At 47.3% G+C, this 13,300-nt stretch overlaps 1 protein-coding gene across 3 annotated transcripts in view; it reads left to right on the top strand.

Annotated features, from left to right (window-relative positions):
* Nucleotides 1-318: 318 nt before the first annotated feature.
* Gramd2a (GRAM domain containing 2A) overlaps nucleotides 319-13,300 on the top strand; it is a 37,605-nt gene continuing 24,623 nt past the window's right edge. For all 3 annotated transcript variants that reach the window (XM_041679678.1, XM_041679679.1, XM_041679680.1), the window contains exon 1: nucleotides 319-377. In XM_041679678.1, coding sequence (XP_041535612.1) covers nucleotides 337-377 — 41 coding nt within the window. In that variant the 5' untranslated portion in view covers nucleotides 319-336. The remainder of the gene's footprint in view (nucleotides 378-13,300) is intronic.

The raw sequence follows: 13,300 nt of genomic DNA, 5'->3' as shown, positions 1-13,300 counted from the left end.
AGCGCCAAAAACTCCGGGAACAGAAGGACAGGGCGGAACTAGAATAGAGCAAACTTACGGGCTCTGATGAAGCAAAACACGCGATGTGAAGGCCTATCATAGTTGCAGACCCAGCCTGTCTTCTGGGACCTCGCAATTTGAGAGACCCAACGAAGACCTGTGCCGCTGCGACCCACGAGGGCGGTCTGGGAGCGGGGAAGACTCCACCAATTAACTGAGCTCATCCCGAGCAAGCGACCAATGGACGGCAGGGGGTGGGCCTTCCCCCTTGGTGGGCGGAGCCCGGAGGGCACAGGGTCTGGCTCGCCGCCTTGGGCTCCAGGAGAAGGCGCTGCGATGACCGCCCTGAGCCGTAGTGAGCCTGTCGAGGCGGACAGGTAAGGGCGGCGTCCTTGGGCTCTGGATTATTCTGGGCTGCGGCGATGGGCAGGGCGGCTCTGGGATGCAGCGCCTGGGCGTCTTCTGCCCGTGGGCCGGGCATTTCCCGGCCGCGGGAATTCCCGCTCGGGTCAAGTTGCGCTGTTGGGACCCTGTACCGCCTCCTTGCGAGGTGTCCGAGGGTCGGTCTTGATGGCTTCGCCGAGGTAGGCACGCTCCTGGGCTCACCACTTGTCTGCCACCTTCGCGGTCCATTCATTTGTGTTTTCATTCAATTCTCACCATAACGACCCCCCAGCCCCGGTTGCCTCCATTCCCAGGCTGTCGCTATCCTGCGGGCCCCTGCAAAATCAGCTCCTCTCCTTTCCCAGCGGGATCTGTTCTAGTAGCGCACGCGGCTGCCCCGGAGGCAGCGTGGAGCTGTCCCAGCACGACTCGGCCGCACCCCGTTCGCCAGGCCCGGGCGGGCTGGGGCCGGTCTCCAAGCCCGGAGAGCTGGTCCAAAGTCGACCTGGGAGGAAAGGAAAGTTCTTGTAACTGGAGGAGAGCAAGGGGGCAGGGAAGACACGAGGTGGGATGGCAGGTGGCATCAAGAATGGGAGCTGGGAGTGTAATGTTTACCTAGCATTCACAAGGCCCTGGGTTTGATCCTCAGCACCTTATAAACCAGGCATCGGTGATGCTCACCTACAATCCCAGCACAGTATCCAAGATGGTTTATGCTTGCTAACCTCTGGGAATCTCTTACCTGGACCACATAATGAATTCAGGACCAGACCTGGGGAGTGAGGGGATTTAATTCTTGAAGTCTTCGGGTACTGTGGATGAGATTATTTGGGGGAAGACACAGTTTATGGGTGAGACTGTAAATTCCTACTCCTACCCAGTCCCACCCTGCACAGCTGGACATCCCTGCAGGCCAGGATGGATCTAGTTAGGGCAAATGTGATCCTGTGCCTACATCAACTCTGGATACATAGCGGGTGTGGATTTAGCGGCTCGGCCCCCTAAGGGCTTGAGGAGGTGGGGTGTCCAGCTAGCTGTTATCTGCCTTTGTCTCTGTGCTTGTCTCCTCTCTCAATTTACAAGGCTATGCAAAGGTGCCCCTCCTTGGAGAGCTGAAAGGCTGGGTGTCCACCTCTCACCTCTTAGCTCCGAAATCCACTCCTAATGCAGTAAAGGCAAAGTACTGAAGGTTCTCCAAACCTGTAGACTGCTCCACAGTCTTCTTTTTTTTTTTTTTTTTTTTTTTTTTTTTTTTTTTTTTTTTTTTTTTGGTTTTTCGAGACAGGGTTTCTCTGTGGCTTTGGAGCCTGTCCTGGAACTAGCTCTGTAGACCAGGCTGGTCTCGAACTCACAGAGATCCGCCTGCCTCTGCCTCCCGAGTGCTGGGATTAAAGGCGTGCGCCACCATCGCCCGGCTTCCACAGTCTTCTTATAAGGCCACTTGGAGTCCAGCACAGTGGAGACACTCTTAGAATAGAGGTTAGAGTTGGGAAGTCATTAAAAGTGCCCTCAGTGGGTTCCTTGGGGCAAATGAGCAGGTCCAGAGGGCAAAACTGGCTGATGTCTGCTGAGGAGGTGTTCACTGGTGCCAAATGAAAGTTTTTCTCAACTTCTCAGAGGGCAAGGATTTGCTAAATAGCCCGGAGAGGTCAGCCTGGGCCCCATCCAGGCCTTCCTGTTGGTGCGCTTTCAAATTTCTGAGCTCAGGTGGGTTTCAAAGCTTTGTTTGGGACTAGAAACACCTGTATGCTAATTCACTCACTGGGGGTGTTCTGGTGACCCACTGAGGGTGAGGACAGTGTTCCAGATGGTTTATGCCTGCTGGCCTCCAGGGAGCTAGCTCTTCCACGATCTGCTAGTGCCTGTCAAGGTGACTCCATCCAGCCCTTAAGCTGCCTAAGCTGTTGCTTTTGCTGTGGACAGAGACGTGTTCCCTATTTATAAGACTGGCTGGCATGAAGAGCTTCCGAGTCAGAGAGTCATTCAAATGCTGTTACCATTTTGCTGTGATTTGGGACAAATCACTTCCTTCTCAGGGCCTGCTTTAGCATAGAGTAAGGAGAGACGTGACTTCCTAAATACTCCTCCACACAGTCGGTGTCTGCTAACACGTTTGCTCCTCCATTTCTGAAGGTGTCTCATTTCTCTTCATATTTACCTATGATATGTCTTGAAAACCCATCGAGCCAAGAAGAGTGTAGTGTTCCTCTTCGATGTCTGGAGACCAGAAAAATAATGTGTTGTCCTTCTCAGAGAAGAGAAGACAAGTTCCCCCTCATTCTGTAGCCATCTTTGATGCAGTTACAAGCTTGACAGAGGTCAGGCTTGGCCTCTGAACCTCTGCGCATGGGCTGGAAGGCAGCGGTCTCTCGTCGCCCATTCTCTCTAACCTGTAAGCTATGATTCTCCTACCTGTTTGCTAATGCAGGGGAGGAAGGGGATGAAGGCAGATAGCCCGAAGAACGAGCTTCCTGAAGACGGGAGGCGGCTCGGTAGATAGCACTGTTGCTTACGCGCGAGGACCTGAGCGCCAGCTGGGTGCGGCCACCTGCACCTGCAACCCTAGCATAGAGAAGGAAGAGAGAGGTCCTTGGGGCTTGCTGACTGGCCGCCTACCTCCAGGTTCAGTGAGAGACCGTCTCGAGGGGGTGGGCGGACGGTGATAGAGCAGGACATCTTTGAAGGTGTCCAGGTACTCACAGAACATGGACACGGATGAGCTTCCTGTGTGATTAAGAACTCAGCTTCCCCCAGATGTGCCTGTCTGCTGTGGCAGTGTGCTTGTTTTGTTGTTGTTTGTTTTTGTTTTTTAAATAGTCATTCTCTCTGTAGCCCTAGCTGTCCTGGAACTCACTCTGTACACCAGGCGGGCCTCAAACTCACAGAGATCTGCCTGCCTCTGCCTCCTGAGTGCTGGGATTAAAGACATGCGCCACGACAGCCCAGAGCATGCGTTATTCTTAAGCATATAAGCTTCAAAGGGATAAACTGTTTTCCCTCCCTTTTCTTCCCACATCTGCTTATTTTTGTTAGTTGAGAAATGCTTGTTGAGAATTTAGAGGTAGTTTGAATAACTAATTGAATCAATCTTTAAATCAGTGTCTCTCAACCCGTGGGTCATGACCCAGCTCTTTTTTGGGGAGAGGGGGAGTGTCGTATATCAGATATTTACATTATAATTCATAACAGTAACAAAATTACAGTTATGGAAGTAGCAGCAAAATAATTTTATGGCTGGGGGGGTCACCAAAACATGAGGAAATGTATTGAAGGGTCGCATGCAGCATAAGGAAGATTGAGAAGCACTGTTTTAAATCTTTGTTCTAAGTGACTATTTCCTCAATGATGCCTAAAATTACATTAGGTTATTTATCTACCTACCTACCTACTCACCTACCTACCTACATACTCCCCTATCTACCTACCTATTCCCCTACCTACCTACCTACTCACCTACCTACCTACATACTCCCCTATCTACCTACCTATTCCCCTACCTACCTACCTACCTACTCACCTACCTACCTATATACTCCCCTATCTACCTACCTATTCCCCTACCTACCTACCTACTCACCTACCTACGTACTCCCCTACCTACCTACCTACCTACTCCCCTACCTACATACCTACCTACCTACCTACGTACTCCCCTACCTACCTACCTACCTTTCTATCTTGAAGTACTAGGGATTGGCTCCAGGGCTAGGCAAGTGCTCTACCACTAAGCTACATCCCCAACTCTCTCAATTTTAAAAATATATTATTTATTATTGATTTTTTTGGAAGGTTCTTGTGTCACTTGGGCTAGTCTCATACTTGATCTGTAGCTGAAAATGACCTTGGACTCTTTATTTTATATATATTAGTCTCAGGCTTGTGAGTGCCGTGCACAGGTGTGGAAGGCAAAGGGCAACTTTGGTTTTGGTTTTTTTATTTGTTTTGGGGTCAGGGTCTCATTGTGTAGCCTTAACTAGCCTGAAACTCACAGAGTCCACCTTCCTCTACCTCCTAAGTGTCCGGATTAAAGGCTTGCACCTCCACACCTGGCAAAGGAAAGCTTTTTGGGAGTTGTTCTGTCCTTTCCACCACAAATTCTAGGGTTTGAACCCAGGTCGTCAGGCTGCCAGACAAGTAAGTATCTTTGCCCTCTGCACAGTCTCACCAGCCTGACCTTGAACTCTTGATCCTCCACTCCAAAGTGCTGAGATTACAGACTTGGACCTCACTTCCGGCTTCCCAGCCCTTCAAAAAAAAATTTTGCTAGTTTTCATAAATTGTCCAAACTGTCCTCAAACTTTCAACCCTTCTGCTTCAGCCTCTGAGTAGCTGAGATTACAGGCTTACACCACTAAAACCAGCTCAGAATGCTTTTTCTTTTCTTTTCTTTTCTTTCTTTTTTCTTCCAGTGGAAATAAAAAGCACTTAAAGAATTTGTTTAAGTCTCTCTCACATGGATTGCTTTCCTTCTTCATGTGTTGAAATAGCATATCAAAGACTTACTAAATAGTTGTCAGTTCTTCCGGTATTTTATTTCATCAGCTCTTTTTCCCCTGACTGGTGTTTGTCTCTGTCAACTGTCTCTGGTCATAAAACTGTTCCTTTCTCTTTTCAACTTGTGTTCGAATTAAGCAAATGACTCCAGGCTTGCCAATAATCTCTCAGGTCACACAAAGCGTTATTTACCCCATTATCGTGACTGGAGCCTTTTTGTTTTTCTTTGGTGGTGCTGGAGAATCTAACGCAGGGGCTCATACACAATGTCCCAAGCTCCAAAAATAACTTTTGAACCTTGAAGGGCTATTCAGAAATTTAATCTTATGGTAAGTCAGTAACATTCAGAATTATAAGGCTTCCTTGTTAGCAAACAAATTGAAAAATCTTTCTGTGTTTAACTTTAAATTTTTTTAAGCATGTGTGTGTGTGTGTGTGTGTGTGTGTGTGTGTGTGTGAGAGAGAGAGAGAGAGAGAGAGAGAGAGAGAGAGAGATAGGGAAGGGAGGGAAGGAGGGAGATGGTATGTATCTCTGTAGCACAGACTGCCCTGAAATAGATTTCATGGGTTTCCTCTTCTCTTGGCCCCCAAAATATTAAGATTCCAGGAATGAGCCACAATGCCTAACTCCCAGTTGTTGGTGGTTAAAAGGTTGGAGCTGAGGAATGGGCGCAGCAGTTAAGAGCACCGTCTCTTTTTCCAAAGGACTCAGGCTTGTTCCCAGCACCCAAGTGGTGGTCACAGCCATCTCTTAATGCCAGTTACAGAAGGTTTGATGTTCTCTTCCAGTTTCTACAGGTATCAGACTTGCAAGGAGTGCAGAAAGACAAATATACATGCAAGCAAAATACCCATGCACATAAATTAAATTTTAAACACATATATTCCTCAGACTCCTGAATGTCATATAAATTGGGAGTTGAATTTACATTCTTGGCCAAGTAGGAAGGGTATTTTACCTTCCAAGAAACATACCATGTCTTGTTCTGTCCCTTAGGGCCATGTAAGTGGCCCCCAATCATTATGTCACCTAGACCTGTTTCATTAGAGGCAAAAGGAATATAAATCTAATTCCGCAAGTCTTTTCTTCATTTAGCAAGTGAACTCTTTTTGTTCAAAGGTCCCTACTCTGAGGATAGCTAGTACTAGGCAGGCAGAGTAAATGCGTGGCGCTTTCTTTGTATTTACTAATTTTCAGGAGCTGGAGATAGCGCTCCAGTTAAGAGCACTGGTTTCTCTTCTAGAGACACCACTGAGCCGTCTTCTCAGCTCTGAATCTTTTTTTCTTGACCCTAATTTCTTGAATATGGATAACATTGAAAAGGGTGATTTGTGTTGCTTTTTTTCTTTTTTCTTTTGGTCTTTTACGTCATTTCTAGGTAGGTAGTCAATGTGATACAATACAAATAGTCCATGTTTCAGAAAGATCTGGGTCTGAGGTCCTAGTCTATAAATTTCACCTGTGAGCTCTCCAGTCTGTCCACAAGACATTCATCTGTGACGTCGTCGGCGACCCTCAGGCTGTGCAGTCAGGCAGCTTGTACAGAGTACGTGCTCACCCAGAGGCATCTTCTTTAAGGGCCTCCAGCTCGGAGAATCTCCGATGATTCAGCACCCGCTCTAAGTGCTTCCTCTGTATTCCTTTTTAAGGTGTGAAGTCCGTTCCACTTTAAGCTTTGGAGTAAGGATAAACCTAGCATTGCACAAGCTAGACAAACACGCTACCGTTGAGACACATCCTTGGGCACCTTAGTTAGGGTTTCTATTGCTGTGATGAAACACCAGGAGCCAAAACAATGCGGCGAGAAAAGGGTTTGTTTCGGCTCACAGCTCTCAGGTTGCTCTCCATCACCGAGGGAAGTCAGGGCAGGAGCTCAAGATGGGAACCTGGAGCCAGGAGCTGAAGCAGAAACTATGGAGGAACATTTCTTACTGGCTTGCTCCTCAGGGCCTACTCAGCCTGCTTTCTTATAGAGCCCAGGACCACCTGCCCAGTGGCCGCCCTACCTAAAAGGGCCTGGGCCCTCCTGCCTCAGTCACTAATCAAGAAAATGTTCCACAGGCTTGCCCATTACCCAGTCTTACGGAGGCATTTTCTTAATTGTAATTCCCTCTCTCAGATAACTCTTGCTCTCTAGCTTGTACAAAGCAAACAAACAAACAAACAAAAAAACAGAACAGAACAGAACAAACACACACACACACACCAGGACAGATAAAATTCATGTATGTATGTGTGTATTTTGAAACAGTGTCTCTTTATACACTCCTGGCTGTCCTGGAACTCACTGTAGACCAGTCTGGCTTTGAACACAGATCCACCTGCCTCTGCTCCCAAGTGCTGGAATTAAAGACGTGTGCCACCACACCCAGCCAAAGTTCATTTTTTAATAATTGCGTGTAGCCAGGCGGTGGTGGTGCATGCCTTTAATCCCAGCACTCAGGAGGAAGAAGCAGGTGGATCTCTATGAGTTCAAGGCCAGGCTGGGGTACAGAGCGAGTTCCTGGACAGGCTCCAAAGCAACACAAACCCTGTCTCAAACAAACAAAGAAATTGTGTGTCTGTGCGGGAGAATGTGGCCTTGTGTGTGGGTGCTTTCCAAGGTTAGAGACTTTGGCTCCCCCGTGAGCTGCAGTTACAGGTGTGAGTGAGCAAACCGGTGCTGAGAACAGGCTGCAACCCTTAACTGCTCAGCCGTCTCTTTGGCCTAAAGTTAATTCTTAAACGTAAACTTTTATTTTTAAAAATATTTGTAGATCAGTTTTATTTATATTGTATTTTTTAGAGTGTTATGTATTATTGGTATTTGTGTGTGTGTGTGTGTGTGTGTGTGTGTGTGTGTGTGCGCGTGCAGGTGCCACAGCATGCATGCAGAGATCAGATGACAATCCTCAGGAGCATCTCCTTTGTTTGTTCCAAAGATTGAACTCAGGTTGTCAGGCTTGTATGGTTTACCAACCCTGGTTGTTTTGTTTTGTTTTGTTTTTCAAGATAGGGTTTCTCTGTAGCTTTAGAGCCTGTCCTGGAACTAGCTCTTGTAGACCAGGCTGGCCTCGAACTCACAAGATCTGCCTGCCACTGTCTCCTGAGTGCTGGAATTAAAGGTGTGCGCCACCACCGCCCAGCAGCCTTAAACTCCTGTATCCCAGGATAGTTTAGAATGCTCCACACTTTCGGCTCAGCCTCCTTGGCTGTGGGATTACAGGTGTGTACCTCTACAGTGGTTTTGTTCATTTTTTTTTTTCTGTCAGGTTACTTACTGTCTCCGTAATGATTTGGGTGTATTCATTGTAAAGAAATCAATAATTTGTACAAATGTTTAAAAACAGTCCCCACTATGTTGTTCAGTTGTCTGCTTCAGTCTCAACATACTGAGGTGATGGGCGGGCAGCATTTCACTTACCCCCAGCTTTTATCTGCTCATCAAAATTTAAATTTTGAGCCAGGTGGTGGTGGTGCACACTTTTAATCCCATCACTCAGGAGACAGTGGCAGGTGGATCTCTGAGTTTGAGGCCTGCCTGGTCAACAGAGAGAATTCCAGGACAGCCAAAGCTACACAGAGAAATACCTGGTTCAAAAGAACCAAGATAAATAAGTAAAAATTAAATTTTAATATGTAAAAGCTTAAAATTTCTTAGGCAATTAAAAGCGTTATTATTTTAAAATCTATACTTAGGTGTATGTGTGTCTGCAGGTGGGGTATGTATGTGTGAGAATAAGAGCTCAAGGAGACCAGGGGCGTAGGCTCCCTTGGGGTACTGTTCCATACAGCTGTGAGCCACCATGTGGGTGCTGGGAATTGAACCTGGGTCCTCTGACACAGCAGCCAGTGAGTTTAACCACTGAGCCATCTCTCTAACCTTTTCTTATACAGTTAAAGCTTAGTTTTCTGGATTTTTATACCTTACTTGGGAAACTTCTGATATTAAAAATAAATTGTTTCTGTTTTATACTAGATCTTTGTAGAGTTAGATTTATAGTTGGTTAGCTGGGCCTGCTGATGTGTGCCTGTAATCCCAGCATTCAGGAGCCTGAGGCAGGAGGATTGCCTTGAGTTGAAGGCCCTGTCTCAGGTAAAATCAAAGTTAGAGATATGTAGATGTTTACCGTGCCTGGACTGTATTTTTGTGAGTGGTGAGACAGAGCTGTCGCGTCTCGTTTATTAGACAAACTCATTTTCTCTTTCTCGGAATATTTTCATTTTATACTCAGTTTTATCATATCCAGAGATCATTTGCTGAACTCTTTTTGTCCCATTGATCTATTAATCTTTTGAAAGCCAATAGTATCTTTGTAATTTGTTCTAACATTTGGTTGGCTGAAACCTCCACATTTTCTTTTTTTCTTTTTCTTTTTTTTGGTTTTTCGAGACAGGGTTTCTCTGTGGTTTTGGAGCCTGTCCTGGAACTAGCTCTTGTAGACCAGGCTGGTCTCCAACTCACAGAGATCCGCCTGCCTCTGCCTCCCAAGTGCTGGGATTAAAGGCGTGCGCCACCACCGCCCGGCTCACATTTTCTTTTTAAAAAATTTCTGTTCTCGTGCATATAGTCTTGTAGATCAAATATAACGTAAGGACGTTTAGAGTCAACTTACCAAGATTTACCTCTCCCCCCACCCTCCCCTTATGGAACCTAGGCTGACTTCCAACTCATTATCCTCCTGCCTCCACCTCGTGAATGCTGTGATTCCAGGCATGGGCCACCACACCCAGATAAACTACAGATTTTTGTGTTGATTTTGTAACAATTAGAATAGTAATGAACTCTTAGGGCTGGGGATGTAGTTGGGTGGGATGGTAGATCCTTACTTAGTAAGCACAAGGCATCCCCAGTGGACTAGGGGCTTCTCCTATTGTATTAGCTGTGAGTCCATCTGCTAGCCCAATGCCCAACAGAAAAACCCTCCCTCCATCCACTTTCTTATGGTTTGTTAAGTAATTATGTGTGATCAAAGTGTAATAGTCTATAGTCTCTCTCTCTCTCTCTCTCTCTCTCTCTCTCTCTCCCCTCCCCCCCCATCAGAGATCAAGTGACTGCTTCAATTGCTCTTCATCTCCTCTCTCTAGGGATTAAATTCAAGTCCTCATTCTTGCATGACAAGTGTTCTACTGACTGGTCCATCTCACCAATTTAAGTTTATAGCGTCAAATAACAATGGTTTCTTTATTTTCTTTTTTGGTTTTTCGAGACAGGGTTTCTCTGTAACCCTGGCCCTCCTGGAGCTCGGTTCTGTAGCCTGACCTCGAACTCAAGAGTGCTGGGTTTAAAGGCGCGCACCATCACCGCCGGGCAACAATGGTTTCTTTTAAATACATAAATCTTTATTTTTTTCTCACCTTTTTACAATGTCTACAACTCCCATGTGTTGAATAAAAGTGGCCAGAGCTGGCACTTCCTAGGGGTTTTTATCAATTACACAGCCTGCGGTGCTGCTCCCTGGGGAAGAGGCCCCAGGACCCAGCAAACGGCTCAAGACTGGATCATTGGTCAGGAATCTGCCTGGGGAGCCACGTTGGCGAGAGCCTGCGGCAGGGCGTGGACTCCAGCCCCGCCAGGGGCGTGCATAGTCGCGGCCAGCTGCCAGCTCTGGTGCTGGGCACAGCTCCAGGAGCCGGGCACCGATGGGTTGCGCGCTCAGCATCCAAGGAAGCCGGTTGGTGGGGGCGCTGCTCCTGCCCTCACGTCAGGTCTCCCGATCTGCGCTATGTGCTACCTTTAGGCCGACCCACCAGCTCGACTCTCCGGCTGGCAGAGGGCTGGGCCGCGCCACGCTGACGCGATCAGTGTCGCTGCAGGCGCCGCCTTGGGAACCACTAAGTGTGGCTCTGGAATTCTGGGTGTGGCTGCCACTAGGGACTGGAGGGACCTTGGTCTTCCCATCTCTTTCGAGGGCAGGTTTAGAAAACAGGCTTGTGATTGGTGCGTCTTTGGGGTGGAGGAATAGCAGGTGAGAGTGACTGGAGGGTGGGGAGATCTGGCCAGGAGTGAGGCACCACCTGGTCTCCAACGTCTGAACTCAACTGCCCTTTCCGACCTGGAGAGAAGTGCACTACCCTGCCCAACCCCAGCAACCGTGCAGTCTCTTACTGGAAGTGAGGAGAGGCAGGCAAGCATCCTAGGCTGTTGTGCTGAGCAGGCTGATGGCCTAGCTTCTTCACATGTGGTCAGAGGCTCACTGTCCCTCCTAGTCACCAGTCGGGGAGGAAGGAAGGGGGAGCATGGCCCATCACAGCACAGAAGTGTCCTTGCTAAGTTACGGGTTCACGCGTCCAAATTCAAGGTCTGTCCTTCATTCCTCCCGTTACCTCAGCAAACCTCGGCATTGTTTGCCCTGCCGATTGTCCATTCCTCCTTAGGAAATGCTTCTTTGTTTCCATGGCAACCTATACCTGGACTTTGCTTTTTTTTTTTTTCTTTCGGCGGAGGGATTTCAAGACAAGAAAGATCTCTCTCTGTGTTTCCCTGGCTGCCCTGAAACTTACTCTGTAGACCAGGCTGGCCTTGAATTCAGAGATCCACCTGCCTCTGTCTCCCGGGTGCTGGGATTAAAGTTGGGTATCACCACCAACCAGCTTTCCCCCCCTATTTCTTAGGCCGCTCTTTATAACCTAATTTTAGGGGAATTGCCCCTCTGTTCACACACACACACACACACACACAAACACACACACACACACACACTTCTTTTTTTTTTTTTTTTTTTTTTTTTTTTTTTTTTTTTGGTTTTTCGAGACAGGGTTTCTCTGTGGCTTTGGAGCCTGTCCTGGAACACACACACTTCTTTTAAGCCCTGGGGCTCTTCTCCCTCCCTCTCTCCCTCCCTCCCTCCCTCCCTCCCTCCCTCCCTCCTTCCTCATTTGCATTCAGATGTAATTCATATACCATAAAATTCATGTTTGTTTTTTATTAAGTATAAAAGGATGAAACCTTTTATACATGCTAAACATATGTGCCACACAGCCAACCTGCTGCCTGTGCAGTTCAGTGATGTTTATAATACGTAATCATTTGCCCTGCAAAGAAACTAAGTGTTCCCTTAGACACCACTCCCCACTTGCCTTTTCCTGGCCCCCAAGGAACTATGAATCTACTGTATAGCTTTACCAATTTTGTATATTCCTTCTATGTGTATACATAGAGTAAGTGGTGACTGCCTTCTTTCAGTTAACAATATTTTAAAGATTCCTTCAGGGCTGGAGAGAACGCAGTGGTTAAGAGCAGCTAGGTTGAGTTTCTAGCCCTGCTTCAGCCGGCTCACAGCTGCCGGTAAGTCCAGCTCCAGGGCATCTGACATCCTCTTCAGGCCTCCACAGGCACTATAGTCAACCAGCACTTACTAACTTCCTACCCTCCCCATAATACTTACAATACCGTATTTTATGAGTCCAAGTGCTCTACCTGCATCTGCTCTATCTGCAGGCCAGAAGAGGGCGCCAGATCTCATTACAGATGGTTGTGAGCCGCCATGTGGGTGCTGGGAATTGAACTTGGGTCCTCTGGAAGAGCAATCATTGCTCTTAACCTCTGAGCCGTCTCTCCAGCCATTGGCTAATTCTTTAAAAAGATCCATTCATGATTGGCAAGTGTCAGTGCTTTTTTTTTAATGGCTGAGGAAAGACTTTGTTTATCTATTGCTGGGTGTTTAGTCTCTTTGCACTTTGCACTGAATCAAGGCGTTGGGAGCATCCATGCATAATATTTAGTGTGGTCATTTCTATCTGCTTTATTATTTTTAATTATGTGTCTGTGTGTGGGTATGTGTATGCTAAGTGCCCCCAGAGGCCCCAGATTCCTCTGGAGCTGGACTTACCATGCTCGTGAGCTGTGTGATGTGGGTACTGGGAATCCAACTCTGGTCCTCTGGAAGAGCAGTACACGCTCTTAACCACTGAGACGTCTCTCCCGTCTCTGGACATGCATTTTAAAGTCTCTTTTGTATGTGCCTAGGGGTGTTTGCTAGGCTGTATAGTAACTTCAGCAGTTTGAAGAACTACCAGGTTGTTTTCCAAAGCACCTGCCCCACTTAACATTCCAGCAGGTGGAGAGAAGGCGCCCAGTCTCCCCACGGTCTCACCTGCACCCAGCATTGATGACAGTGTTGGGGGCGGCATGTGGAGTATGCTTTGTGGGTTTGATTCTCTCTTCCTCATGATCAGTGGTGTTGATGGCCTGTTTATATACCTGCTGGACATTTAATATCTTTTGAGAAATACTGGCTCAAATACGTGCCATTCTTTTTTTTTTTTAAAGATTTATTTATTTATTATGTACACAATATTCAGCCTCCATGTATGCCTGCAGGCCAGAAGAGGGCACCAGATCTCATTACAGATGGTTGTGAGCCACCATGTGGTTGCTGGGAATTGAACTCAGGACCTTTGGAAGAGCAGCCAGTGCTCTTAACCTCTGAGCCATCTCTC

Source organism: Microtus oregoni, unplaced genomic scaffold, assembly GCF_018167655.1.
Source record: "Microtus oregoni isolate MIOR12 unplaced genomic scaffold, Mior012 000032F_ref0000030, whole genome shotgun sequence".
NCBI classification, from domain to species: Eukaryota; Metazoa; Chordata; class Mammalia; order Rodentia; family Cricetidae; genus Microtus; species Microtus oregoni.
Note: the sequence above shows the minus strand (reverse complement) of the source record. Positions and strands in the feature narration are given on the sequence as shown.